General features: G+C 48.2%; 10 protein-coding genes across 10 annotated transcripts; 7 read left to right on the top strand and 3 right to left on the bottom strand.

Annotated features, from left to right (window-relative positions):
- Positions 1–97: 97 nt before the first annotated feature.
- Positions 98–1082, top strand: POJ06DRAFT_194449 (uncharacterized protein; the record flags this gene model as incomplete). The annotated part of the gene is made up of 2 exons (XM_056184953.1): positions 98–344; positions 397–1082. The coding sequence occupies 2 exons, from the start codon at positions 98–100 to the stop codon at positions 1080–1082; spliced, it is 933 nt and encodes a 310-aa protein (XP_056045093.1).
- Positions 1083–2931: 1849 nt separating this feature from the next.
- Positions 2932–4700, bottom strand: POJ06DRAFT_219678 (uncharacterized protein). The gene is made up of 2 exons (XM_056185597.1): positions 4194–4700; positions 2932–4137 (listed from the first exon to the last, which is right to left on the bottom strand). The coding sequence occupies exons 1-2, from the start codon at positions 4635–4637 to the stop codon at positions 3094–3096; spliced, it is 1488 nt and encodes a 495-aa protein (XP_056045092.1). The 5' UTR covers positions 4638–4700; the 3' UTR covers positions 2932–3093.
- Positions 4701–5056: 356 nt separating this feature from the next.
- Positions 5057–7304, top strand: POJ06DRAFT_288466 (citrate synthase-like protein; the record flags this gene model as incomplete). Its single annotated transcript, XM_056190299.1, has 2 exons — positions 5057–5440; positions 5494–7304. The coding sequence occupies 2 exons, from the start codon at positions 5057–5059 to the stop codon at positions 7051–7053; spliced, it is 1944 nt and encodes a 647-aa protein (XP_056045091.1). The 3' UTR covers positions 7054–7304.
- A 1215-nt stretch (positions 7305–8519) lies between these two features.
- Positions 8520–9547, bottom strand: POJ06DRAFT_68332 (ACT domain-containing protein). Its single transcript, XM_056191395.1, has one exon. The coding sequence runs from the start codon at positions 9414–9416 to the stop codon at positions 8973–8975; it is 444 nt and encodes a 147-aa protein (XP_056045090.1). The 5' UTR covers positions 9417–9547; the 3' UTR covers positions 8520–8972.
- A 589-nt stretch (positions 9548–10136) lies between these two features.
- POJ06DRAFT_68293 (uncharacterized protein) lies at positions 10137–11834 on the top strand. Its single transcript, XM_056191393.1, has one exon. The coding sequence runs from the start codon at positions 10320–10322 to the stop codon at positions 11352–11354; it is 1035 nt and encodes a 344-aa protein (XP_056045089.1). The 5' UTR covers positions 10137–10319; the 3' UTR covers positions 11355–11834.
- Positions 11835–12850: 1016 nt separating this feature from the next.
- POJ06DRAFT_68295 (Metallo-dependent phosphatase-like protein) lies at positions 12851–14931 on the top strand. Its single transcript, XM_056191394.1, has 2 exons — positions 12851–13520; positions 13577–14931. The coding sequence occupies exons 1-2, from the start codon at positions 12974–12976 to the stop codon at positions 14656–14658; spliced, it is 1629 nt and encodes a 542-aa protein (XP_056045088.1). The 5' UTR covers positions 12851–12973; the 3' UTR covers positions 14659–14931.
- A 1325-nt stretch (positions 14932–16256) lies between these two features.
- On the top strand, positions 16257–17267 carry POJ06DRAFT_266248 (RmlC-like cupin domain-containing protein; the record flags this gene model as incomplete). The annotated part of the gene is made up of 3 exons (XM_056189139.1): positions 16257–16459; positions 16513–16622; positions 16675–17267. 3 exons carry the CDS (start codon positions 16257–16259, stop codon positions 17265–17267), a joined length of 906 nt encoding a protein of 301 aa, XP_056045087.1.
- A 1715-nt stretch (positions 17268–18982) lies between these two features.
- Positions 18983–20012, top strand: POJ06DRAFT_194240 (uncharacterized protein; the record flags this gene model as incomplete). The annotated part of the gene is made up of 3 exons (XM_056184945.1): positions 18983–19223; positions 19279–19637; positions 19701–20012. The coding sequence occupies 3 exons, from the start codon at positions 18983–18985 to the stop codon at positions 20010–20012; spliced, it is 912 nt and encodes a 303-aa protein (XP_056045086.1).
- Positions 20013–23338: 3326 nt separating this feature from the next.
- Positions 23339–25470, bottom strand: POJ06DRAFT_294429 (uncharacterized protein; the record flags this gene model as incomplete). The annotated part of the gene is made up of 4 exons (XM_056190472.1): positions 24743–25470; positions 24538–24693; positions 24093–24487; positions 23339–24066 (listed from the first exon to the last, which is right to left on the bottom strand). The coding sequence occupies exons 1-4, from the start codon at positions 25222–25224 to the stop codon at positions 23339–23341; spliced, it is 1761 nt and encodes a 586-aa protein (XP_056045085.1). The 5' UTR covers positions 25225–25470.
- Positions 25471–25886: 416 nt separating this feature from the next.
- POJ06DRAFT_68198 (uncharacterized protein) lies at positions 25887–27136 on the top strand. The gene is made up of 3 exons (XM_056191391.1): positions 25887–26157; positions 26208–26541; positions 26599–27136. The coding sequence occupies exons 1-3, from the start codon at positions 26144–26146 to the stop codon at positions 26779–26781; spliced, it is 531 nt and encodes a 176-aa protein (XP_056045084.1). The 5' UTR covers positions 25887–26143; the 3' UTR covers positions 26782–27136.
- The last annotated feature ends 26 nt before the right edge of the window (positions 27137–27162 follow it).

Below are 27162 nucleotides of genomic sequence, written 5' to 3'. Positions count from 1 at the left end.
CTAATAGAAAACAGGTCAGTTACATCTGAACACGATTGTACTGAATGCTATGTGGAGAGGCATCGGCGGCGACGGAAGATAGAGACATCAGCAGTGCATGGCGGGTAGAAGAGCAATCGGTCGAAATGTCCATTTTTACAAATTTGCGGAACCTGATACGGAGCTCGGCGGACTGAGATTGAATCCATCCATAACGAAAAAAACCTTTCTCACTATGCTCGGCATCCTCGTCGTTGCATCTGGTCCGTATCACGTAATCTCGCGAAGCACAGGATGCGATCTAACCGCAACTGACGAGGTTCTCCAGCCAGGCGACTATGATATCAGGCCATATTCTCGCAAAGGTAAGTATTATTCTGGGATCCCTTCTTTGTAGCGGCTGCTGAAGTTGCCCAGACACAATCTCTATCACAGACGAGCCATGCATACTGCGAATACTCTCACATTCATCTACTGGCGGAGACCAATCATTCCGAACTCAAGTCCGTGAGAGAGATGGGAGGTGTGTGATGACTGGCCTGATCAACGATGAGGCCGATAGTGATGAATGGAGTGGTTTTCAGGCCGCGCATATCTTCCCATTATCCAGTGAAGATTATTTCATACAGCGTGGACTTCCTAGGTGGATTACGAACAGGACAGGTGAACATGACACGGGAATTTACTCGTGCCAGAATGGCTTGCTTATGCAGTCCAATGTCCACGAGAAATTTGATGGATTGTTTTTCTCCATCAACCCCGATGATGGTTACAAGATAGTCTGTTTCGATAAAGATATTCTCAGAATAGGTGGGAAAATACTCGACCCTGTTTGTCGTGATCCAAGTGACAATCGGCGTGTAAGTGATGAACTGCTAAGATGGCACTTTCGTCAAGCAGTGTTGGCAAATATGAGAGGGGCAGGAGAGCCAACTTTGGAGACTGACTTTCCACCTGGAACTGATATGATGGGGGAGATTCTCAATGGTCCGAAGGCGGCCAAGCGGATGGAGGCGGAACTTTTCTCTCGACTGCATGGTTATTCCACGACTGTAGCAGTTGAAGGAGCAGATGGGACAATCGAGGTTCAACAGAAAGAATAAAACTAGACATAATGTTAGCTGCACTGAATACTTTGTAGATAACGTTATGTAGCAGCTTGGTTGCATATTGATTGTTAATGGACATTACTTAAGAGTAAAATCTTAAGGTAATTGTGATTCCTCTTCAAAGCGACTTTCTACGTTCATCGAGATTTTGTCATTTTGTCCTCCATGCCGCTCTGAAATCAAACGCGTACGTTCAATTTCTTCCATTACTCTTGGATTGACACGCTGCATCCCTTCTTCATGCGATGTTCTTTTCGGGAAATATAAATTGGCGACTTCTCGCCCTTCGGGCTCGGAAGAAAAAAGGAGGCAACCTCAAACAAGACAACTACTTCCACGAACCCCGACCTGCCAAATATCGTTCGCTCATGTTCAACTCGCGCAACAAAGCCTATGCCGTCACCGGAAACCACGGGATCCGAGGTAAATTCTCGACATTACTCTTTATCTCGCCCTGATGTATAAGGATTAGCTAGGCTAGCACCGTTGCTGCGGATTTTTCCGCAGTTACCGCAAGTCCGCAACTAATATCTTCTAGGCACAATACTTTTTATTCATCCATAGTTTTGAAAGTCTTAAAATTGTTATGGTAATCATGACAATGAGGCTTTCGATATATGTATCATTTCTACAGTAAGCAAGTATCTCCACTCACGCAAGCAAACAGAAAATCCATCAGGTACGACTCTGGGTGGTTTGCTCTGCCCAAGACCGCAGAAAGGACGGCACTTGCCCACTAGGGCACAGCCTAACGAGTTTAAAGGCGGCAGTTCCTAGCAAAACTCATTTACGGCTCAAGATTGTATTTGGCCGAATAAGTGAAATTAAAATATAAGGTATTCTAATAGATAAGCTATTCAAGAGTTGTACTCCACACCTGTTCACGGGTTTATGTCCTAGTAAGTAGACCTGGTCATCCCGCAAGACCATACATTTACTGATTGTGCTGTAATAGGGCCTTTGACAATGCGATATCTTCGATTTCACAACGAATACTTAGTAATGTATGCAATATACGCCATTTAACCCTTAGCTTAGCGGAATCCTGCGAATACGAATAACGAATACGAATAAAATTTTATTCGTTTACACCCCTAGTTCGATACGATATCGGTGAAATAAAAAGCATGCCGATATTTCCTCGTACTTTTATCGAATTTATAAGCGGCTGATACAACCTCGGCAGGGTCTGCGAAAACCATCTTCCGATCCTAGGAATTATTGGCCATTGGCTTACGGAGGACTTCGATATTCCTTCTAAGGAGATATTCTCTACGGATTGAGTCCGTGGTAGGTGCGACTGGATCATGCTTATGGATTAATCGCGAATGCCCTAATTTGTCGTCGGACCATCGCGCCGGTTGTTGACAGACTAATGTGTCTATAAATGTAGTGGATGGTGTTTGTAACAGAGCGCTGATAATACTAATTATTCATGGCTGCAGATGCGATCATAAATAAATACGCAAATGGGTCGTAGTCTGTAAAACCAGATGACCAATTAAATCAGTGTTCTGCATGTCGGGCAAGTCGCATTGGGCTAGGCTCCTGCAGACGTAAATACGGTCCGTAGCGTGATTACTGACCGACTAACTAGCGGAGAAATGTATCGACGTGTTCGCACGATGGTGTTGGGTAGTCTGCCTCGGCGAGTGTATGGACGCGTTGTTATGGCGACAGCGGCACCTTGGCCACTGATTTGTTGAGCACACGACGCAGTGCCGGTTTGGGAGTTATTATTCGCGCGGCGCGGGCTGTTGCGGCCGAAGCGGGGTCAGGCCAACACCACCCAACAACGGCCAACGAAAGGTGCCAACACCGAGCCGCACGCCGCACCTCCCGACCAACGAAAGGCGGCGTAGGATGCCGAATATACACAGATAGTACGATTGGATTTTATTAATAATAAACGCATAGGTCTAAGAATTGCCAGCAATGCCAAATCCTAATTCATAATAACAACCACTATTGAACATCAACATTCCCCCTGGTAAGCGCCCTGCGCTTACAGCACACTGACAGCGCTGCTGCTGGCAGACGAGCCAAACGGATAGACGCCAGCCGGCCGCTTGTTGACCAGCGCGACTGGGACAATGCCAGACACGTGCATGTCTGGTCCGTAGACCTCCATTGGGAGCGACAGCTCCTCGCCGCACGACTTGATCAGACGGAGACCTTCCTGCCAGTTTGGACCGCCACGGCGGACGTACATCTTCACACCGTGGAGATGGAGCTGGGCCTGGTAGTCCTTGAACGCTCGGATGATGCCCTTGAACGTCGAGCCAACCTGGGTGAAGTTCGCGATGCCACCGCCGATAAACAGGACCTTGCCTCCTTCGACAGGTGCGCCTCGGGTCATGAGGTCGAGCACAGTCTTTGCGTACTCGTAGGTTTGCGTCTCGGTAGGCGCGCCAGAGTACTCGCCGTAGTTAGCAATGTCGTTCGCGTATCCGGCAGACGCGATAGCATCGGCGTAAACGACGGACGCACCGCCGCCCGCGACGAGCGTCCACACGCGGCCGTTCGGATTCAGAACGGTTAGCTTAAGCGACGCACCAGTCTTGGCGTCGAGCTCGGCTATGTAGGCTTCTTCGGCAGACAGTTCACGACCGAACGGGGCAGGGAAGACCATTGGAGGACCGGCGTCGATGTTCGTGGTCGAGGTGCCGTTCACGGCACCGATTCCGAGCGCAGCGGGGGCGCGGGCACCAGCCCACTTGGCGCCGCACTCAAACTCGGCAGTCTGGTCGAGCTTGGCCGCAAGATCGAGGTAGTGAACCTCGACGCCGGATGCGGTCGGGATCACGACAAGCGGGTTGATCTCGAGGTACGTGAACTGCAGATCGACGTAGACAGCGTACAGGCGATTGATGAAGTCGACGAGGGTGGCGTGCTGCGCCTCGGGCACTTTGGAGAGGAGCGTTGAAATTATCGTGGCATTGGACGGGTATTCTTTCTCGAGATCGACCGGGATCAACAGCTTAGATGCCTTCGCATCAACGTCACCGACGTCGACACCACCCTCGTGATAGAACAAAATCCAGTCTCCCTGCACACGCGTTAGATCGGTCCACTGACTGCACTCAACAAATAACAAATACGTACTTCACGAACAGAGTTGATGTTGATGTAGTATTCGGTCTCTTGCGGATGAGGAACAAACGGCTCGACGAGGAACGTGCGGAGATAGCCGTTGATGCCCTCGACCACAATCTTCTTGCCAGCGCGGGCAGAGATCCAGTCTCTGGCCTGCTGCCAGGTGACATTGAGCGAAAGCAGACCGGACTTGCCACGACGCTTGATCAATTGGTCGGGTTTGGCGACGAACTTCGCACCGGGCGCAAGCAGCCAGCCATAGGTCGATTCTGCCGCATCCAGGACGGCCTTGACCGTCGATGGCGACTCGTCAGGAAACGTGAGCGACGCGAGGCGCGGGGGAGCAGGCACAAACTCGGTCGACGTGCCTTCCTTTGTGAGCAGCGGCGACCGCGGCAGAAAGTAGGAAAGCAGAGCCTTGCCGTCGGCCTCGTGAATGGACTTTGCGGACATTGTGAGATTGTGTATAGGATGTGTCGGTGTGGGTTTGTGGTGAAGATGGGGGGCGGTCGTTGCGGGTGAGAAGCTCACGACTTAAAAAGCCGCTTCGTTGACCACGCGTTGCAGCCAGGGTTAGGGTAACCCCAAAGGGGCAGGCGCCGTGCTGCGAACTACTGCGGCGTCGTGCTCACGCCTGCGCAAGATCGTGCTGGGCTGTGCGGACAGGTGCCGTGCTGAAAATAGCTGCCTACGTATATTTCAGAACGTGCTGCAAAGCCCGCCCCAAACGATTCGGCTTGTGCGACGCAGACTCGCGCGTCGACGGCCAACACTCTCCGCATATTTATTATACGCGGCCTGCTGCTGCTGCCTCCAACCGCACCCTCCAACTTCACCAACCACTCTCCCTCCGTCAAGCTCCACCACCCACTATGTCTGTTTCCTCTGCTGACGCAAACATCACGCGGTTCGCTCCGCCAACCGCGCCTGCGTCGCCGTTACCGGCGTACCAGCTCTTCCACAACAAGACGCGTGCGTTCGTTTACGGTCTCCAGCCCCGCGCCTGCCAGGGCATGCTTGATTTCGACTTCATCTGCAAGCGTTCAACCCCGTCGGTGGCCGCCATCATCTACCCTTTTGGCGGCCAGTTCGTGTCGAAAATGTACTGGGGCACGAAGGAGACTCTTCTCCCCGTCTACCAGAGCGTCAAGAAGGCTGCCGAGAAGCATCCCGAGGTCGATGTCGTCGTTAACTTTGCGTCCTCCCGATCTGTCTACTCGTCCACCATGGAGCTTCTCGAATTGCCCCAGATCAGAGTGCGTTCGATTATCTGATTGACATATGGCTCAATTTGTACTAACTTACTTAGACGATCGCGATCATTGCCGAAGGTGTTCCCGAGCGCCGTGCTCGCGAGATTCTCTTCAAGGCAAAGGAGAAGGGTGTCGTCATCATCGGCCCGGCTACTGTCGGTGGTATCAAGCCCGGCTGCTTCAAGATCGGCAACACCGGCGGCATGATGGACAACATTGTCGCCTCCAAGCTCTACCGACCTGGATCTGTCGGCTACGTTTCCAAGTCTGGTGGTATGTCTAACGAGCTCAACAACATCATCTCCCAGACTACTGATGGTGTCTACGAGGGTATCGCCATTGGTGGTGACCGCTATCCCGGCACCACCTTCATCGACCACCTTCTCCGCTATGAGGCCGATCCCGAATGCAAGATCCTGGTGTTGCTCGGCGAGGTTGGTGGTGTCGAAGAGTATCGCGTCATTGACGCTGTCAAGGCTGGCAAAATCACAAAGCCCATTGTTGCCTGGGCTATCGGTACTTGCGCCTCCATGTTCACGACCGAGGTTCAGTTTGGCCACGCTGGTTCGTTCGCCAACTCCCAGCTCGAGACTGCGAAGGCTAAAAACGCCGCCATGAAGGCTGCCGGATTCTATGTCCCCGACACCTTCGAGGACATGCCCGATGTCTTGGGCGATCTCTACAAGAGTCTCGTCAAGAAGGGCGTCATTGTTCCCAAGCCGGAGCCCGAGCCTCCCAAGATCCCTATCGACTACGCTTGGGCCCAGGAACTCGGCCTCATCCGTAAGCCCGCCGCGTTCATCTCGACTATTTCCGACGACCGTGGTCAGGAGTTGCTCTACGCCGGCATGCCCATTACCGACGTCTTCAAGGAGAACATTGGTATTGGCGGTGTCATGTCGCTTCTGTGGTTCCGTCGTCGTCTGCCCGACTACGCGTCCAAGTTCCTCGAGATGGTTCTTATGCTCACTGCCGATCACGGTCCAGCCGTCTCGGGCGCTATGAACACCATCATCACTACCCGTGCTGGCAAGGACCTGATCTCCGCTCTTGTTTCTGGTCTGTTGACCATTGGCGAGCGATTCGGTGGTGCGCTAGACGGTGCCGCCCAGGAATTCACCAACGCATTCGACAAGGGTCTCTCTCCGCGCCAATTTGTCGACTCCATGCGTAAGCAGAATAAGCTCATCCCCGGTATTGGCCACAAGATCAAGTCCCGCAACAACCCAGACATGCGTGTCGAGTTGGTCAAGGAGTTTGCCCGCAAGAGCTTCCCATCCACCAAGCTTCTCGACTACGCTCTCGCAGTCGAGTCTGTCACGACTTCCAAGAAGGACAACTTGATCCTCAACGTTGACGGCTGTGTCGCCGTCTGCTTCATCGACTTGATCCGTCACTGCGGTGCCTTCACCCCCGAGGAAGCCGAAGACTACTTGAAGATGGGAGTCCTCAACGGTTTGTTCGTCCTCGGCCGATCCATTGGTTTGATCGCGCACTACCTAGATCAGAAGCGTCTGCGCACTGGCCTGTACAGACACCCGTGGGATGATATCACATACCTTCTCCCAAGCGTTGACTCGCTGGGCGGCAGCAGTCGTGTTGAGGTCACGGTCTAGAAAGTTTGTTTCATGTGTTCGCTGGCGAATCAACTTTTCGCACGTTAAAATGTGCGGGCAAATGGTAACTGGATCGTTTCGATTTTGCGCGATATTTTGTTTTTGCTAGTTGTTGTTTATATGGTAATGCAATGCATAGAATGTGCTCATCATTAATGTTGTGTGCATTTATGGAGACGGTTGCCTTACCGTGCGGACCGTGGACGGACTCGTGTTACCTTGATCACGTCGTATGTACCTTCGCTGTCTTTATTAGATTTTAGCGATAAATCCACGCCATTACATATATCAAGCGTATCGATTGTGAAATAGATAAACTGAGAGCTCTGTTGTGAAGCTCGTAGATCTTGCCGAAGGCTCTTCTTGCCGCTTATTCTCTAGGCGCGCCCAGCAAATGGTCTGAGCCAGTGACTTATAACTGTGGAAAATGCGACTCGGACAACCCTAGTTAATATATTACTGTTGAGTGCGAACAAGGTCACCAGGCGGAACTAGTGACATACATGTTTCGTACCCGTCAATTTCGCAGACAACCCAAGACAGTGGACGCTCATATGAATTTCTGGTCCACAGTTTTCTCACCTTCGGGCATAGACGAGCGACGGTTCCGGGGAGATAACTTTGGCGGGGATCGGCGGCAATCTTTGATATGTCCCGGATTTTTAATGTCCGAATTTTTACCATCCCGCTCAGGCGCTCCTTTGCATCTACCAAAATGCCGTCAACGGTCTTCCGTCGGTTTCTCGACACGAGCTCTTCGGCCCGGCCGCCCGGCCAAGCTCCACGACCACTCAACCTGCTGTGCTCTGTCATGCGTGCGCCGACGCGCCAGACTAATATGCTCTGCTAAATACATTTTTGCCAACCCACAGATGATTGATGTGGCCAGCGACTGCTCGATAGAATCCCTGACTCTGCGACAGGCACCATTATACAGCGTTCGAGCTTGCCCAGGAATATCTGGAATTTCACACCAATCTAGCCATTCTTGTCAAGTCAATTTGATTTCATAGGGCATGATTCTGGGAAAGATCTGGTCTATTGCTCGTTTTTACCCCAATTTTCATGGTGCGTCTCGAGAAATCTGCTGCTCCTTCCTAAAGGACTTGTATTTTCTAGCTCGAACGATTTTGACAGCGTTGAGCTTAGGCAGCTTAACATCGTCAGGCTTGGAGTCCGACTCAGTAGCGTATTCAATTCCGAGGACAATCAATCGAAAGACAGGCATTGGCCAACGATAGGCGAACAACTCTGTGAGTCGGAAGGATCAGGGTCCCGAGCGGAAAGTCCATGCCAGTCGAGACCAATGGCTTTGTTTCCAGAGTCTCTTCGGCGACAGATACGACAGTACTTCTGTTGAAACGACAACCTTATACTCTACATTTAGATAGTGAATAAGTGCATTCTGTGTTCTACATTTCGCAATGAGCTGACAGTATTATTGAATGTCTGATACAGAAGAGCACTTCACGGCATTTCACCAATCATTTCCCAGTCAGACGCGTAGAAGTAGTTAGATTCATAAACTAGTCGCAGGAGTTGCTTTTTTAAATAGCATCTCAAATGACAATTTCGCTTTCAAGTTTCCTTCGAGGAGCAGTTACTGCAAATATTTATTTTGGTCGCTAGATGAGTGATAAGTTCTACAACAGATTCAGTAAAAATGGTTCTTTATTTCTTATCTCACTCCAAGCACATCATCTAAGTAGAGCCATGGCAGGAACTCTAGCTGAAGTCCAGGAACCAGAAACGCACCTTCAAAATTCAGCTTGATCCCATCCTCGTTCAAAGATCTTCTCAGAGTCTAATACAATAGAGTCGATATTTCGAGGATGGCAACATGCTAACATATCGAATTAAGCCATCGAAGAACCTTTAAATGGCAGTTAATTGCACGAGGACCTGGAAGAGTTATCGTATCAAACCATCTCGAAACTTGTCGATTTTGCCTTGACCATCATGTCCTTAAGCACCTGCAAAGCCTTATCCTCGGTTCCCAATGGAACAAAAATGTGATCATGGAAGTAAGCACCGACCACATTTGAGGCAATGCCGTGGTTCGTAAATTCTGACGCGATTGCGGCAGTCATCCCAACCGCTTCGAGACTCGAGTGGACGGAGATGGTAATTTTCTTGCAGGTGAATACGTAGTCGTCATATCCGTGGGACTCTGCCAGCGCCTTTGTAGTGATAATGGTGGTGCCCTCGGATTCCTGGAACAGCATCTGCGGTTGAAGAGACTTCAGAGGCAGATCGTCGATCGACTTTTTGGTCGTCAAAAACACAAAGACCTCCGAGTCTACAGTCGGGTCTAGAGTCGACAACAGCACAGACAAGTTCTTTTCACCAACCGTGGGAGACATATGAAAGATGACGATCTTGAATAGCAGAGAAATTACCAAGTTTTGTATATCTTGTCAATTGCGAGGGATGGAAACTTCTCGGTAAGGTCGATCGAGGGTATGTTGATGCTGCAGCTGTTTCAATCTTATAAAAGTTTGCGAGCGATCCCGCCGCTAGTCTAATCCAGCTACTGGGTTAAAGAAACACCCGCTTGTCCTATACTGGCACTTTGGCGCCAACAATCAGATGGATCACGCGGACAATCGGACAAGATAGGCGTCTTTATCGAAGAATGCACGGTGGGCTTTGGCCAGTTTGGTTAAAAGACGTAATATTGGGAGGAATAAGGCCCAACGTACGAGAGAAATGCACTTCAACCTCGCTACCATTTTGTCTCGCGTTTACCTCCTGAGCACCCGGAGCCAAATTCATGTCCGGAGTTTAAAGGGGTCAAGATATTCCCTTGTAGATGAAATTTCTCGCTCTCACCCTCTATCCAATATTTGAATTCCCAATTTCGTGGTGCTCTCCAGTGCCCGCTTGTTCTACATTTCATCGCGTGGATTTATAACTGACCACCAAAACTTGTGCGCCCCTTTGCCCGTAATCCACTCACTGCCCACACAACTCTCCTCATGTCGTCTTTCCGCGCGAATTGAGCCACAATAACGAAGTGGCATATAGCAAGGGGTTCGTACCCTGCGGTGCAAGTACTTTCGGTGATGCGCCGGAGTTGTAGGACGCCCTTCGGACTGGCGTTCTTATGCTTTGGACATTAAATTGCCAATGCGCTAATTGCTCGGCGAAGTCGATTGCAGAAGATAACGCAACGCATCGAGACCTCGCGAAAATATCCATCACCTGTCCCCATATCGTTTTAAATAAATCCTAGCGTGAACTTTTATCTCCAGAGACTGAGCATCATGCTGGCTATCATTGTGGCCGGAACTATCTTCCTTGCCAGTGGCTGTATTGCACATTGCGTTCCTTGTACTGGATCTTGTCGTCGGCATCTGAAATCGTCTGAAGTTTCCGTCAAGGGACCTTACACTGCTCAATGTCTTCTTTCAGATGCACTGAGCTCGAAATATCAGGTTTCGATAAATAGTGACAGTCTTCTCTCTTCGTTCTCATATCAGAATTCACCATATTTTGCATCTCTTCTTACCGGCACCCGAACTCCCGGACAGAAAAAAAAGGTACTCTTTGACGCAGCATGGTCTATTGCATGGTGTCTTATGGTCGGATTGCCAGCACCAGCAGTCATCAGTGGCTATGCCGAAGGTGACATCAGCTTCCTAATCTCGACTGTCTTGTCCGTTATCATGTTGATCCTCATTACAATATCATTGTTCATAGGCATCGTGACTCTGAAGAGCTCTTTCAAAGAGGAAGATGTTGCTTGTGCTACTGTCTATCTCAATACTACGGAGGAGAACTGGATGGCCTCATCGGAACTCGCGTTATTTAATCCAGCGGACAGGATCCAGATTGCGATCAAGTGGTCTAAGGAAGTGTTACTTTATGGACCATGCATTTGTGCCCTTTTTCTGTCAGGCCTTTCGCAAGTGATTTTCAATGAAGGGGATGGCCACCATAAGGTCACTCTGTCCCTTATGTCATCTATTATATCAACCATTGTGTTGGCATTAGCAAATTGTTTCGGGGTTGTACTTCTGGTACTACTCGTCAGGATGATAAGACGAAGTGTCCCGACCGTCGAGGTGCAGCTTGCACAAGCAGTAAGTAAAGAAGAAGCCGACAACCTTGACATGCTGGAATTCGACATCGGAAAGGTTGTCAGAAAGTTTGCGAATGACATAGCGAAGGACTTCGCGAGCAATGGCAACAAATGGACACCTAGCGCGGGTGGATACTATGATTTTGCAATTGCAGGGGTAGATGGTGGTCTTGTATATGGCAGGATGAAAGCCAGAAGGATTTCTGCAAATGCTTAAGCATGTAGCATGCATTCTGGTTCACTTTTTCATTTTGGTTAGAGCCAGTATATTATTTCTCTTAAGCTTTACGTGACCATGGCGTTCACGGTTTATTCGCTACGAATAAACGCCAACGCTTGCCAGCTACGATTGCGAATAGGAACAGCAAAAACTGCATTCGTGGTCATTCCTGAATGTCAATGGCGGCAGGCACGGCATCGTGAGGCTAGGGATGTCGGGTTCCTAACTGAACCGCAGCAGCCTTATCGTCTCTACCTTACGATCTACGGAGAGTTGCGGATTGTCACTGAAACTTCTACGCAAACTTGTGTGTATTTTTGCTGATTTCTCCAGCTATTGGTTTTGATTTACTTTTATAGAGAGTTTCACTAGGGAAGCATATAGCATCGAGAACAAGAAAAGGGTCTTATACCTTGAATGAAGCGCCTTGGCTTATCTTGGTCGAGTTTGCAAACGTCTAATTGCCCAAAATAATATTTGGGATTTTCGCGAACTCTACAGAACAGTTGTGTTTGATATTGCTATGCGAAGTTTTTGTTTGTGCAGCTATATAGGTCCGCTTCATGTGAGAATATAAAGTTCGTGGTCATAGCCACGTTGTTTGATGATTGACGGGCTCCCTTTTCCTTTCAAGTTATGGTTAAGTATAGAACTGTAACCCAGCACCTGGGAACAGATTGCCGCATCAGTTTTGCCATCACATGTTCGACTGTCCTAATTAGTGTAGGTATAAAATTTTTAGCTTGCTATGAGCGACATAAATCACAGTTTTTTCAGCCAGTTACAACTTGCTCATTGACTCGGTGCCATTTCGGAACAGAGCTGCGAAATATTGGCGATTGGAACCATTTTGGACGGTCGGTCCCTAAGGTCGGCATTTCAAGGCGATTAGTCGAATAAGATCACGGGAGGCAGTGTGTGACTCACACTCTGTTTGTGAATGGCTAGAGCTGAGGATGGCTGGTGCAGTTCTGAGAATACATTATTGTCTGTGCAATAACTTGAGTACGTCTTACTTCGGGAATGCGAGAAGCAAATTATTAGGGAGCCTCAGTCTCTTCCTCCAACAGAAATCCTCATCGGTGGAGATCCGACCACGTGGGGCAGTCTTGGGAAGCTTAAAGGCTCTGCGGCTCACAACGGCCGATGCCCCGGGTTTAGCGCCCCGACATATTGGCCGACAAACCAAGCTTTCGCATTGGCCTGCCATGCCGAGAGGTCGGCCCAGATATGGCATTGCTTCGCCGATTGCCGGCCATGCTGCACTCACCCGCTACCAGGCGGCTTCAGGTCAGCCGTTCAGACGCCCCGTGTCGCCAGACGCTATCGTGAGACGCCGAGCCTGCCACCGACACTGCCTAATTGCTTGATTGTGATTCGCGGCCACGATCGGGAAGACCATGCAGTCGCAAGGGCATTACTAGCACGGCAGTCCCGATTCATGGCCCTCTGTTCAATGTCAGCGTATTTCGTTTTGGGTTTTAGTTTGTTGCGTTCAGGGTGTTGACAGGACGGAATCCGGATGTCAGATACTTAAATAGTCCTTCACCCCCTGGCTCACTCTAATCGCCAGGTTATCAGGAATCGCCAGGTTATCAGATCCCCATCTCTTAGCAATGCGGTTCGCAGGCGTCACCTCTCTTCTCGCTTTGGCGAGCTCCGCGCTCGCTCAGATTTACGTTCCAGGCACTGTTCCTGAGAATAAGCTCGAGCCGCTGCAGCATCGTCTTTCCTATGCCGGCTCTACGGGCATGTATGTGTCGTGGAACACGTATGCGGAGGTTGAGAACCCCACTGTCTACTACGGTGAGAATGTCTGGGATCTCTCGTCCACCGCGACCGGTATCTCGATTACATACGAGTCTTCGCTCACCTGGAGCAATCACGTCAAAGTCACCGGCTTGAAGCCCGGTACCACTTACCACTACATCGTCTCTCATACCAACTGCTACAACTGCAGCGAGCTTGCGCCGTACACCTTCACGACTGCACGTCCTGCGGGCGATCATACTCCTTACTCGGCGGCCGTTGTTATCGATATGGGCGTCATGGGTCCGTATGGCGAGTCGGTCGAGAGTGACTATCCTATCATCACCGCAAACGATAGCAATACGATGCAGTCATTGGCTCGCTATGTTGATGGCTACGACTTTCTATGGCACCGTACGTATACTATGAGACTTGCCAAGATACAAGATTGTCGTCTAACAGGAATCTAGCGGGCGATATTGCGTACGCTGACAGCTGGCTTCGGGAGCAGATAGATGGATATCTTAACGTCTCGCTCGAGGACAGCTACAAGATCTACAACTTCCTCTTGAACCAGTATTACGATGAGCTTCAACCCTTCACCGCTTACAAGCCTTATATGGTTCTGCCCGGCAATCATGAGTCGAACTGCGACGAGGGTGGAACGAAGGATGGAAACATTACTTACGATCTCTCTCTCTGTGTTGAGGGCCAGCGCAACTTCACCGGCTACATCAACCACTTCCGCATGCCTTCGGAAGAGTCGGGCGGTGTCGGCAATTTCTGGTACTCTTTTGATCACGGAATGGTGCACTACGTTTCTATCAACACCGAGACTGATCTCGGTAACGGCCTCATTGGCGAAGACGACGTCAACGGCCCTGAGGATATGGACTCTGGCCCGTTCGGCTCGTACCCCAATGAGCAGATCGACTGGCTTGAGAAGGATCTTGCCTCGGTCGACCGCAAGAAGACACCATGGGTCATCGTCTCTGGTCATCGTCCGTGGTATGCCGCTGCCAACAACGTGTCCAACACCATCTGCTGGAACTGCAAGCTTGCATTTGAGCCGCTCTTGTTGAAATACAACGTAGACATGGTTTTCTACGGCCACATCCACATGTATGAGCGTAATGCGCCAATCGCTAACGGAGTCCCGGACCCCAATGAGCTCAACAACCCTTCGGCACCGTGGTACATTCTCAACGGTCTCGGTGGTCACTACCACGGCACATCACAGTGGGTCGAGCCCTTCCCATCGTACTTGCGTTATATTCAGAACACGACCTATGGGTGGAGTAAGATTACGATACATAATTGCACTCATCTCACACATGAGTTCATTGCCAGCTCCAATGGATCAGTGATCGATTCGGCGACGCTGTTCAAGGACAGACAATGTGGGGCAAGCGTCGGTCCGACCAACTCAAGCGGCAACTTCAGCGGCAATGGCTCTGTGCCGTGGACTGATGTCAACGCCGCCGGAGCTGTCCAGCTTTCGTCTGCGCTTATGATTGCCATGGCCGTCGTCGCAGCGATGTCGTTGTTGTAAGAAACAGCATTTGTGTCTAGCGTATAGTAGGCGTGAAAAGTTTTTGCCGTGTCGAGTGATTGACTTCCTTGGGCACTTTCCTCTAACTTATGTATTGAAGTGGCTCTATAAATTTGATATTTTGGTTTACTTGTGCATTGAATCCGCGCAGTTGTGGCATTTGAATCATAAATATTGATCGCAATGTAAACTATGCCTAGCCAGAGGTACTTGTGATTTGTAAGTATATCTGAATATGAAGTGACGAAACATCTGCTATGTTGGTTCTTTGCTTCTTTGTTGTCGGATGGCGACGCTAGATAATAATCACACACTCTGATAATTAAATTCAGTGACTTCCTACCTCAATGATGCATCCTACGCTCTTTCACGCATCCTTGTTCCTTTGCTCGGCATCATTGGAGACCTTAGCCCAGGTGCGCGTGAGTGCAATCTCATACAGACAAAAGGCAATTCAACTTATCAGCAATCGACTGAGTGATCCAATACAATAGAAGAGCGATCAAATCGTCGCTACCGTTCTCTGCTTGCTAATTTGGAAGTAGACCTATTCCCTCTCATCTAGATCTACTAGATAGTGCATTATTGGAAACATGTCGGCTTCGATTACTGCGAATATCCGTATTCGAAACAGGCCTAAATATTTTATAGGGCTGTTGCGAATACGAATATCGGCGGTTTTTCCCAATATTCGTATTCGATATTCGACTCTTGAAAGGCATTCGAATAATATTCGATATTCGTATTCGACAAATAAGGTTTAGGTCGAATAATATCGGCTCGAATATTCGTATTCGATCGAATATCGGTCCAAATCACGTGATATTAATTAAATAAGTTAGAGTATTTCCTATTACAGGCTAGTTTAGGGTTAGGGTCAGGATTAGGGCTTCTCGAGCTTGAAATCCCACTGTATTCATTTCTCTACGGTTGATTATGTAATACTATGTCGAATATCGAATATCGGCACGATATGTCGAATATTCGATTCGATGGTCGAAGAATGCTTCGAATAATATTCGATATTCGTATTCGACGCCGGGGGATTGGCCGATATCGTATCCGACGCCGATAATCGGTCGAATAATATTCGTCTATTCGAATATCGTCAACAGCCCTAATATTTTACTAAATTTTGACGGTCTAAGTCGTCTGTTCTTTATGACGTAACTGCTGATGCGCGGCTGCTCGGGATGTCGGCAGCTCGCCATTGTGATGTGTGGCTTGGCTCGTGCTTGCTTTGCGTCATGATGTCCCATGTTCCGAGCAGCCGCACGACGGATAACCACGGCACTTTAAAGTATAATCTGTGTGAATTGCGTGAAGTAATGCTTGACAATAATTATAAAGCCATCGATCCCGCCCTCCTCACTCCTCAGGATTCTCGAGCTTTCTTCACCACTATTTGTGAAGCGGAATTGAATATATAAAGACGCCGAGGGTCTACGAAATTTGTTCTCCTGCTTCTTTTGCTACCAGTGTTAGTTGCCTACGCAATACTCAATCACATCCATCTATTCAGCAAGCCTCCGGCAGCAATAAGAACAGCCACAATTACAACCAACACGAGTCCAACTTTCACAGTTTCACCAGAAGCAATGTCGTTATCAGCAATTGCGAAACCCCGAACAATCTCTAAGCTCTTTCTTGCCATTGAGCAGTCCGAAGGCGTTGGTGCCAGAGTGAGGCGCTCCGTTGGTACTGCCCGTCTTCGCAACTTCTCACCATTTTTAATGCTTGATCACTTCTTCGTCAGTGGAAAGGCCGGTTTTCCAGATCATCCACATCGCGGACAGGAAACGTCAGTCACGTGACTAGTCACCATGCTGTATATCTTCTAACAACATATTTTAGAATTACGTATTTGCTTCACGGACAGGTTGATCATGAGGACTTCACAGGCAGTACGGGTACCATTGACGAAGGTGACTTGCAATTTATGACTGCAGGAAGAGGAATTATGCGTACGTCCCACATTCATCATTTTGCTTGAGATCGTTCCTAACCAAATTATAGATGCCGAGATGCCTCGTCCGCAAAAGGACGGATCCCCTGTCATGGGCCTTCAGCTTTGGGTTGATCTTCCTGAAAAGCTCAAGGACGTCGAGCCAAGATATCGCGACTTGCGCAAAGTGGAAATTCCTATTGTGAAGCCTTCCGATAAGGTTGAGATTAAAGTCATTTCTGGGGAATCATATGGTGTCAAGAGCGTGCAGGATCTTGCCTATACTCCGGTTTGGATGATCGATGCGACCATTAAACCCGGTGGATCTATGAGCCAGCCTTTGCCCGAGGGCTGGAATGCGTTTGCTTACGTTCTCGATGGCGAATTGCTTTGCGGAACAACTAAGGCTCAGCAGTATAACAATATTGTATTCGATCGTGATGGTGACGGCGTCGAGTTCTGCGTTCCAGCAGAGTACGAAAAGGACGCTCATGTTGTCGTCGTTGCTGGCCAAGTGTTGGATCAGCAGGTTGTTCAGTATGGCCCGTTTGTTGCGGTGTCGAAGGAAAAGATTTACGAGGCTGTCATGGACTTCCAAAACGCCGCGAACGGATTTGAGCGTGCCAGAAGTTGGGAGAGTAAGATTGCCAAGATGATTCGATAATCTTTGATCCGGATTTGCATTTCCTATGTCTATGTGTATGTTTTGGTATATTATTGGGCCACTGCATTTGGGTATTGCATATCGGAAGGTTTCGGTGAATTTGAGGTTTTAGTAAAGTTATAAATGGTAATCTTAATATTAGATAATTTGTAGTCGCAGTAATCTGCATGAGACAGAATGTAACAATAATAAAAGGCATTGCCTGTTCAAAAGTCAAATCGCAAGCTGTGTATAGAGCAATCCCGAATTTCCCTGCGATGTAGCGGTTCGGAAGTCCAAACACCACGACTCCGAATCTACTGCCATTGCGCTGCCCCTTCGGTTCGCGCGGAGTTGCTATATAGCTCAGAAGCAGGAAACCCCTTCTTGAGCTCTTGAGAAGCCCTATTCGGCATTTGCGAATAACGAATACGAATATAGTCGATTACTGCGAATATTCGTATTCGGAACACGTTTGGCGATTTGGATTTGGACTGCACTGCTTCTGCAATGAAAAACGAGTCGTACAAGTTGGAACTGCCTCGAAACCGCAGTGCTTTCTCTAACTTCAGTAACTCCCGAGCCGCACCTGGACAGGTTGGAGCTTAGCCATTAGCTTAGAGACTGAGGTGGGCCCAAGTCCTCGACTACTTAACTCACTCGTAAGCGCGCCACTCACCAGGACATATTTTTGTTCTTCGTATCGGGTTAGGGCAGAATCGACGAGTGCGACTAGTAGTTAGGAATCGGATCTTGTTTTCTTGTCTGTCTTGCTTGAAACCCAGAACCCTTGAGATCCCGTCTCGCGAATATTAGAACATAAACTGGCATCGGCTCCATGACTAGAGAGACATTTCTGTGGTTTATCAAAATTTCTTCTTGAGAGGTTAAGGGCTGCATCTTCGTGGAGAGAACGTGGGGCAGTAACCACAGTCACATACTCGGCACAACTGTTGTATACCAAGTATGGGTACCTATATTGAATAATTCAAAGTCATAATTGGGAACACATATGCATCTCAAGGCTTATACTACTGATCGTCTGAATTTCTCCCCCCTTCCAATTCCAAATACTGGGGGTAAAGCATATGAGATGTCTAATCGCTGTTCTGGTGGATTATCCTTCAGTAGTCTCAGCGCCTTGTCGTACTCCGAAAGCGCGTTATCGTCCTTCACGGGAGACATATCCGTCGACACCGTGAAATGTCGACCCACTCAATTCAGGCAGGCTGACCAGTTTAAAACGTTTCCCGCCGTGCAGGCCTGAAAGGTCTGTGATGGACTAAGACTGTTCCGCGTGGTTGTCAATCTTCCACGTGACAAAGATAGCGAGAGCTCGTAGATGATCCAGAAACTACTGTGTCCATAATTAAGGGAGCAAAGAGAATGCAGCTAAATTCAAACGACTTCGGGAATGAGAGATTGTCAATTAGCTTAAGGAAACGCTAATCATAGCTCAAGCATATGAAGGGGCTGTCGTGGTTTAGGGTAGCGACATCGAGCGACTGCGAGCTGCGCCAAATTCTTTTAGTTAGTTCGCCATTTCACAACCCCAACCCTAAATAAATCAAGGGTTTTCATGGCTTTCCCCCAGGAAACTCTCGATATCTCGCGCTCTTTACAACCTCAGGCCGCTCGCTACTCTGAAGTTTCTCTTTGTCAAATTTAAAGTGCCTCACGGCACGCTGCATATATTGTTAGTTCGGTTAGCATCGTATATTACAACCTCTATTGTCATGGCAGCAAATAGAAGTTTTGGACGGGACATTTTCATCTACCTTGCCTCGGATCCCACAGTCAGCATTGGAGGCGGTTTCACAAACCCAACTTTCACGAAACGGACGTTTCTAGACTCGTTGGACGTGCTGATTAGACATGACTTACCTCTTCGTGTATATAAGATTAATGATGGCCGTACACAAATTCAGCGAACTCAAGATCCTTTGCTGCCGGGCGAGTATGAAGTTGAGAGTGATGGTAAGTATAATTTGGTGCAGAAAGTTTAGAAGATGTAAATTTACATCTTAGCAAGGATATTTAGCAGTTATAGACGCGCCGTATTACCAACGAACTTCTTCTGCCATGTCTTCTCTCTCTTCATCAGGTAAAGTTAAGTCATTTCCGGCTGCAGTTCGAGATCGCGATCGCAGATGCGTAATTACCGGACTTTCTATGACACAACGTGAGCTGGTTCAGCAACGGTGGACAAAATATGAAGCAGCACACATTTTTCCTGTGGCCCTCGAGTCTATAGTTCAAAATTACAATTTCGGGGAATTAGTCGTTCTAGACGAAGGTGATGGTAGTGTAAATTCCCCTCAGAATGGACTTCTCCTCCAAAGGACTGTACATGGTCTGTTTGACCAATATGAAATTTCAATCAACCCGAACGTATGGAGACAAATTAACCCACATTGCTATATTAACAATAGTAGGGGCCCTAACTTCATATAGGATGACAACCGCATAGTCTGCTTCCTTGATGATAGCTTAGGCCTCGCAGGGCGACAACTGGATCCTGTATGCAGAGACCCTGGACACCCTCACCACGTTAATGACAAAATTCTCTTTTGGCACTTCCAACAAGCAGTTCTGGCCAATATGAGAGCGGCAGGCGAGCCAATATTTGATGAGGACATCCCTCCCGACTGTGATACGATGAATGCCATCCGTAGCGGCCCTGTTCCTACGGAGCGTATGGAATTTGAGTTATCAAAGAGGTTGGGTGATGTTATGCGGGCTCAAGGATCATTTTTGATCAAGTGATGGCCTTACTGCAAAAATTACGAAGGGTTAAAAGACAGAAATGGAGCTCGTCGCAGAAGTTGCTAATATATATTAGATATGGAGAGCTCTTTTCACTGCTTACAGGGTGAGCATTGATCCTGTCTCGGCGATATTCGTATAATATCTAACGCTTTTGTCTTCTGTTGTGTCTTGCAATGGACCCTAACTGGGAAGTGATCTTCAAAGGGGAAAGTTTCCGAGCTACACCAATACAGAGCAGGACACAGAACCAGGAAACTCGAGTAGAAGTGGATTGTTGTGTGAGTTTAACCAACACACCTATATTGGACGGCAATGTCAGACTTTGGCATGGCTTTGAATCCAGTCTTTTAGTAGGACGCAGAAGCGAAAAGGTAACGCGTCGCAAGGAGTCGAACAGCACAACTACATTAACTCACCTAAAGCGTAATCAAAGTTCATCATTTAGTCACATGCGATAAAAAAGTCCAGAATTTGACGAGGCCATTCTGAATAGTTGCTTTGGAGTGAAAAACTAAGAATGTAGTACGGAAACAAGCTGCAATGTAACTATTACATACACTCTAGTCTCCTTTTCACTACTATTTAGCAGACCTGCTAACATATTTTAGGCGGCTCGGGAACGGATAGTGAGGGTTAGGGTTAACCCAGTTATCTCCTATTCTTCATTATTGAGACACCCCAACCTGTCCTGCAGCGCCACAAGCCCCTCAAATCCTGACAAAACCCCCCATCCTATGGATGCCAGGTCTGCTATGATCATAAAACAAACAACTAGGACAAAACAAAGAACAATGATCTCAGTGCTACTGTGCGCGGTATTCACCAGGGATATGACAACCCTTCACTTACGTGCCTGCTAGCACGTAATATTATTTCCTGGTAAGCTAGTTTGCTTCATTTTGCCTTCGGCAAGTCCTTCCAAGACATACACCGGTCCGACTGCAGCCTAGACCTTTCATCACCATACACAGTAACAGTAAGGGAAATATCTGCTCCTTGTTTGCTAACATCGGCATCTCCGTTATTCACTCTCCCTGAATGTCCGCAATCCAGACCCTCCTTAGCAATTTGGGAATTTAAGGTTCTATCGTTCAGGGTTTCGGTTCAGGAGCCACAACTTTGCAGCTGTGGCACTTCCTCAATACGTCTAAGCCGACAAATGTATCTACGCGGCCCGTGCACGATTACCCAGGTGGTACCAGCTCCGTTAACGCCATCACGTCGGCTCGACTTGATTTGCGATTTGATCGACTATGGCTCAGGATCTAGAAAATTAAGATGCACCGCTAGTACTCCAAAACTAAGAGTGTAACACGAATTCAATTTCTTTATTCGTACTTGCGCTCTACAAATTCACATGCCACTTATGAGTACCTTGCTGGAATATAGTATTGCAACAATACTGTTCCGGTCTCAGTATCAGAAAATCTTTGGGTGTTACAACGTGCATCATCTGTCCGTCGCTCATCCGCTGTCTCAGCTTTTGCTTTATTGAGAAAGTTAATGGTTCACAGACGAGATCTTGGTCGCGCACGGAAATTGGATATGTTGAGATGGGAATACGGAACGACAGAAGATATTCTGTGACTCCCAGGCTGGTGTGCGAAGCTGACAGCGACACCTCAGTATGATCTAATTCCCATTGCGTGTATTGGCGAATGCAATCAGAATGGATCGGAGTTGAGTTCATGTAAAGCAGATCCAAATTCCTGTGCCGATGGCGTTTTAATGCTGACACGCCAACGAACTTCGACTCGGACGGACGGGAGATCGTGCGGTGGCAGTCCATGTTCCGGATTGTTTACTAAGTGGGATAACGGCGCAGTTGATGGTATGCTTATTGGACGGTTTGGACATGACTAAAAATTGTGCGTGGGTCCATGTTGCAATCGAGTTAATTTACACGAAGATTATATCCAATCATTAATTGTCCAGTACTATACACTTATTATACATCCATCGCAGTTATAAATTGCTGCCTCGCAAAAATTCGTCTAAACTCATGTTGTCGGCACTAAACTCTTGAATGAATCATCAATCTTCTCGAGCAGTGCCGACGCGTCGGGTGTCCAAATTCGCTGTTGATGTTGTAGTGGCAGTGGAAGCAAACTACTGAAACTGACCCGCGCGCATATATCATTCTGTTCCGCAACTGGTGTATCATTCTCCAACAACGAACCATTAGACGGAATATTAGTCGTCTTCAGCTGCCGCTTTGTTTTCGGAGGAAAATTATGCCTCGCCGTCTCTGTCGTCGTTCCCGCGATCACTACTCCCAATATGCTGTCCCCGCCTAATTCGTCCGCAATCCGTTGTCTCGTCGCTTCATGTATCGACGCGCGTGTTCTAGACAACTTTCACAGTAGCTGCTGCTGTCCGCACTGGTTTATTCTTATCTTACTATGTCGAGCTTAGAGTAGGAATGCTTGCCAATGGCTGTGCCTTAAAGTTAGAAAGTACGGAAATTCGCTATGTTACGTTAGGTCAAGGGCCACTTCTAGCGCTCTGGTACTAGTCATGGCCCAAATTCTAATGTCGATACAGTAATTTAAGCCTAAGGAATGGGCCAGTAAATATCGATATTTTTTTAATTTGCGTGATCAATTCACCATTTCCGATATTTTATTGTTCTCATTGTCTATAGGGCCTTGAAAATGACACGAGATGTTTCCCACAGCAATCATACCCTTTGAGGTTATTTACTGTCACCTTAGCTCTATATTCCTCACAAAAAGCCAAGCACTTGCAAGGCCAGAAGACAATATTCTTCTGTTGATGTGATACTGGAGTCCATCCTAATAATTTGTTAGTGCATCAGTAGAACTATGACGCGAAGAATATTAAGCGCAGCAATAAATCAAAGCATGTCTACTTGGCGACGGCGGCCACAGCCCTGACCTTCTCGTCTTTGCGCAGGATATTTCGTTGGTGGCGAAGTTTACCAGGCGCAGAGAGAGAGAGAGAAAGAGGGGACAGGGATCCTTGCGGTATTTCTCGGCGAGAAAAGATCGTCATCTGACAACACACAACTTGGAGAAAACCAGCGCACACGACGCGTCCAGGATGTGCGGCTGAGCCGCTCCGGCAACGTCAGACCCAATGCCCAAGAGTAGGGCTATTTGATTTCCTGACAGAAGAGTTCTTCAAGCGTAGTAGTCTCTTCAATCTTTTGTGGTGTCCGCTTCAGAAGTGTTCTTCAAGTGTAGTAGCCTCATCCATCTTTGTGCGCCAGCTTGCACATTAGCTGAGGTTTGTTGACACTGAGCACGTCGTGCGGCGCTCGCCTGGGGCATCAACGGCGATGCAATCAGGACAAACCCAACTCACAACTTTTCTTGGCCAGTAGCCCGCAAGATGGCATCAACCGTCTTATTGATCTTCGATGTTTCCGCACCGCTCTCAAACATGTCAACGTCCGGTTGCTGAGACTTGCCCATTTGCACGCGTTTATTTCTCAAATGATCCTTCAACGAATTCCAGTACAGTCGTAGAAATAATGCTGGTTCATCGATAGGAAACCTGATGGGCGAATCTGTGCCAAGCCAGTCAAATTGCGTATCTACTATCTTCGCCAACATATTCCACTCCTTGTATGAGTATTTTTTACCTCGATCGACACGCATATCACTGACGATGAGTTGGATAGCGTCAACCAAAAGCATCTCCTTGGTAATTCTCTCGTTGTCGTGGTCCGTGCAATAGTTGTCATATGCAGCATTAAAATTCTCTATTTCATTATTTCTCGCATCTGAGAGTGGCTCGTCTGGTTTTTGGGACTCTAAATCAGTCGGCACCTGTTGCGAGGGTTCTGTTGTCAAGTGCGAAGAGGTGTTTTTCAGCATCACATCTCCGAGCTTCTGCGCCACATACACGATAGCCGCAATGACCGTGTCGCTCATACTAATAATCAGCATAGTCAGAAGCGGTACGGCAATCAACGACCAGAGCACGAAAAACGCTTTTGATCCGGGTAGGGATGGCACAAATTCACCATATCCGATGGTCAGAAGAGACGTTGAGCAGAAATAGAGCCGATGAAGTATGACCAGCCCTCTATTCTCGAAAAGACGAGTGCACTCAGGAGCCAGAAAATTAAGAAAATTATTGTGTTCCAAACTAGAGTGGCCAACATATCACGCTTTTTGGCAGATTTATGAATTTTCCGCATGAGATCAAATGACTCCTCGTCCGCCGGTTCAAGCTGCATGCGTTGTAAATTGCGGACTCGCACGCGCTCGACGCGGTTGAGTGATTTCTTTTCACGTGACGAAACGAGGACGAGCGAGCGGACGTTGCATACAACGAGACCAAGTATGAAGATGCCGATTAGAGCATATGGAAGGACTAGCGCGCGGCCGAGGTCGTTCGTGGGCTGAAAATCGCCAAAACCGATTGTGAGAAGAGTTACATCGCAGAAATACACGGCATCCCCATATAACCAGTCTTGAATGCCACCAAAAAGGCCTCCTCCGCTGACTAGATCTTAGCTATTGTAGACGTTCACCTCAAAACAAAAACTTACCCAGCAAGCCATATTATGATGCACAAAATTTGAAGCATTAAACTTCGTTGCGACGATGTCAATATAAAACTGGCGGGATAGTGACCCCGGAGGTGTCCCACAAGGTTCCATGTCAACACGAAGCCGCACAGGAAGTAGAGCACCGCTGTAATGACTCTAGACAATTGTTAACCGGGAAACCGATACAAACTGCTATGAAACATACGCGCTCCAGTATCCTTGAGAAAACTGAAGAACAAGTCCGTCGCTTACTAGAGAAGAATACACTCGGTAATCGTCGCCGATCAATGCCAATAACAGGATACCGGCAATGTAAAACGAAGTGATAGATATAGCCTGAGATAGGCTGTACTTCACTCGTCCAGTGAAATTCGCCAGCAGAGCCACATTTCCAAGAATTCCGAAGGCCAACGAGACTGCATTCAATGCAATAGTCCTGGCATTGTCCGGATGGAAACGATCGAATTGGCCATGCTTCAACTCAATTACCCACGGCTCTGCCAGAGCAGTGATCGAAAACAAATTTGACACAGGCCCAAGTGCAGCCGCCATCAGAGGACAGCTAGAGGCCATGGTAGACCATTCTAAGTAGAGGGAAGAGAAAATGTCGTCGTCTGCATGCTCTTGAGACATTCCCGCGAGCCTGAATTTTTCTTTAATGGCTTCAATCCTTCTTTGGCGATTCATTTTAGGTGAAGGCTTGTCACGCAATAGCTGGTTAAACTCCTGCAGAGATCACAAAATTCTGGCCTGCTAATCGGTGTCTGTTATAGTATTCTGATATTCGACAAGTGCATGACGGGGTTAGCGGAGTCCGTGTGGCACGCCTAGATGTGGCCCAGCACGTTTGGCCCAACACTCTCGCTGGCCAGAGAAGTAAAACAAATGATTTGGCGGGGATGGCGCAGATTAAAAGTATGACTCCTGTGGAACCCTTTCCCTAGTAAATAACGCTGTTCACCGAAAGTCCCGAACTGCCCAAGCGATTTCCCCGGATGCCTCGCGTCTAGGGCAGATTTCACTCTAAATCACCAGACCTACGCAATCCAAGCTAGAGTGATCGAAAGTAACGATGAGATGAGAAATGATTAAGTTTTATTAGTGCCAACGGCTTGGGCACGGGCCAGTCCGGCGGACCTTATCATCTCAGCCCTTGATCGAGGCACTGTTTACCCGAGGAAAGTTTAACCCTAAACCCCGTTATAAGCTATCCAGCTAGAACATATAGTGCAACTCCGACTCTGACCTTGAGAACCTCGACGACCCTCACACTACCTAAGCATTGTGGCACACGCGCCGAACCTCAACTGTGTGACTGTGACGATCGATGATCATGCGCGAGTGGGCGTGACGGTGCAATATTAAGATCGATCAGCAGATCTCGTTGCTCTCGGCTAACCCAATGCTCGTCTATATAAGGAACTCGTCAGTCATGTCCAAGTCTATGCGCCTGTTTCTCACCGTCGTCGATAGTTCGCATGTCCCGTCAAGTATTTTAGTCTCCGTGGTCACTCCGCAAATCCCAAGTCGAGTGAATTTTCCGCCCCTTTGTTGCTCAGTACATACTCTTGCGAACATTTCACAATTATAGTTTTAAAAGTCAAGAATGGCCTACGTCGTGTATGTAATCTTATAGTCATCCCCACACCTCATTACTAACTCAGTCCCAGCGACAGGGTCCTGGAACCACCATCCCAACCCCTCACCACACCCTGGGATAAGCTTCAGGACATCTCGGAGGAGGAATACATCAGAGATCTCTTCTCAGAACCTCTATCCGCCGGCTGGGGAATCGTCTACCGCCAAGACATGGACCTCTCCCACTTCCAATACTTCCTCTGCATGAACTGGGCAGCCCACCGTCTCCGAAACGATCTCAGGCCCGGACAAAGGTTTCCAGAGGAAGCCATTTGGCCCACAACCGACGAAAGTGTTGAGCAAATGACTGATACTCTGCAGACCAATTTCAACCTGGTACCCTGCAAAGCAACGGATCCTGAAAAGGTATGTTTCCACTTCTTTGGCGAGAGGGGGCATCCTGCTGACATTTGGTGGATGGAGATCTGCATCACCTGGGGTGATAACGGCAATCAGCATAGCATTGCCCATATTCAGGTCCTGTACAATGGGCGTTGGGAGAGCAAGATGTCAGACGCGTTATGGGCTATCACGCATGGTGAGGACGATTACGCGAATTTGAGTGGTTGGAATCTTAAAAAGACTGCTGCTTTCAGGAGGGCATGAAAGGAGGTAGTTCGTGGCTAAGGCGCAGATTGGCCAGGGCAAACAGGCAAGCTTGTAGGCGATTCTCTTTATTCGAAGCGATGAGTTAGTAGCCGGCACACCTCTGGTTAAGTTTGACCCGCTTTTTAGCGCGTGGGAACGTCAGCCGTGGAGCCGCGATGAATTTGATTTCTATTTCTCACTATCTATGGGCCATCTAGGGTGAAATGATTGTAGTGAACCCTAACTGTCACGCGTTCGGCGATGCGCGTAACGTTATGTCAAGATCGTTACAAAAGCGGCAGTTGGGTGTGATAAACAACCTATACAGTAACCGAATTTAGGGTTTTTTAAAGCTTCCAATTTGAGTAGTAGCCAGCGCGCACGCGATATGGAACGTGT

The sequence above is a fragment of the Lipomyces tetrasporus genome (genome assembly GCF_029532465.1).
Source record: "Lipomyces tetrasporus strain NRRL Y-64009 chromosome Unknown POJ06scaffold_3, whole genome shotgun sequence".
NCBI classification, from domain to species: domain Eukaryota; kingdom Fungi; phylum Ascomycota; class Lipomycetes; order Lipomycetales; family Lipomycetaceae; genus Lipomyces; species Lipomyces tetrasporus.
The sequence above is the reverse complement of the archived record's forward strand: the minus strand, read 5'-3'. Positions and strand labels throughout refer to the sequence as shown.

What these genes read in the sequence shown, in the direction of transcription:
- POJ06DRAFT_68332 (XM_056191395.1), bottom strand. Translation starts at nt 9,416, where the DNA reads ATGTCTCCCACGGTTGGTGAAAAGAACTTGTCTGTGCTGTTGTCGACT.
- POJ06DRAFT_68198 (XM_056191391.1), top strand. An exon ending in AAGCAACGGATCCTGAAAAG is followed by an intron (nt 26,542 to 26,598) that starts GTATGTTTCCAC and finishes TGGTGGATGGAG; the next exon opens with ATCTGCATCACCTGGGGTGA.
- POJ06DRAFT_219678 (XM_056185597.1), bottom strand. Translation starts at nt 4,637, where the DNA reads ATGTCCGCAAAGTCCATTCACGAGGCCGACGGCAAGGCTCTGCTTTCC. An exon ending in ACATCAACTCTGTTCGTGAA is followed by an intron (nt 4,138 to 4,193) that starts GTACGTATTTGT and finishes ACGCGTGTGCAG; the next exon opens with GGAGACTGGATTTTGTTCTA.
- POJ06DRAFT_68293 (XM_056191393.1), top strand. Translation starts at nt 10,320, where the DNA reads ATGCTGGCTATCATTGTGGCCGGAACTATCTTCCTTGCCAGTGGCTGT.
- POJ06DRAFT_68295 (XM_056191394.1), top strand. Translation starts at nt 12,974, where the DNA reads ATGCGGTTCGCAGGCGTCACCTCTCTTCTCGCTTTGGCGAGCTCCGCG. An exon ending in CTACGACTTTCTATGGCACC is followed by an intron (nt 13,521 to 13,576) that starts GTACGTATACTA and finishes ACAGGAATCTAG; the next exon opens with CGGGCGATATTGCGTACGCT.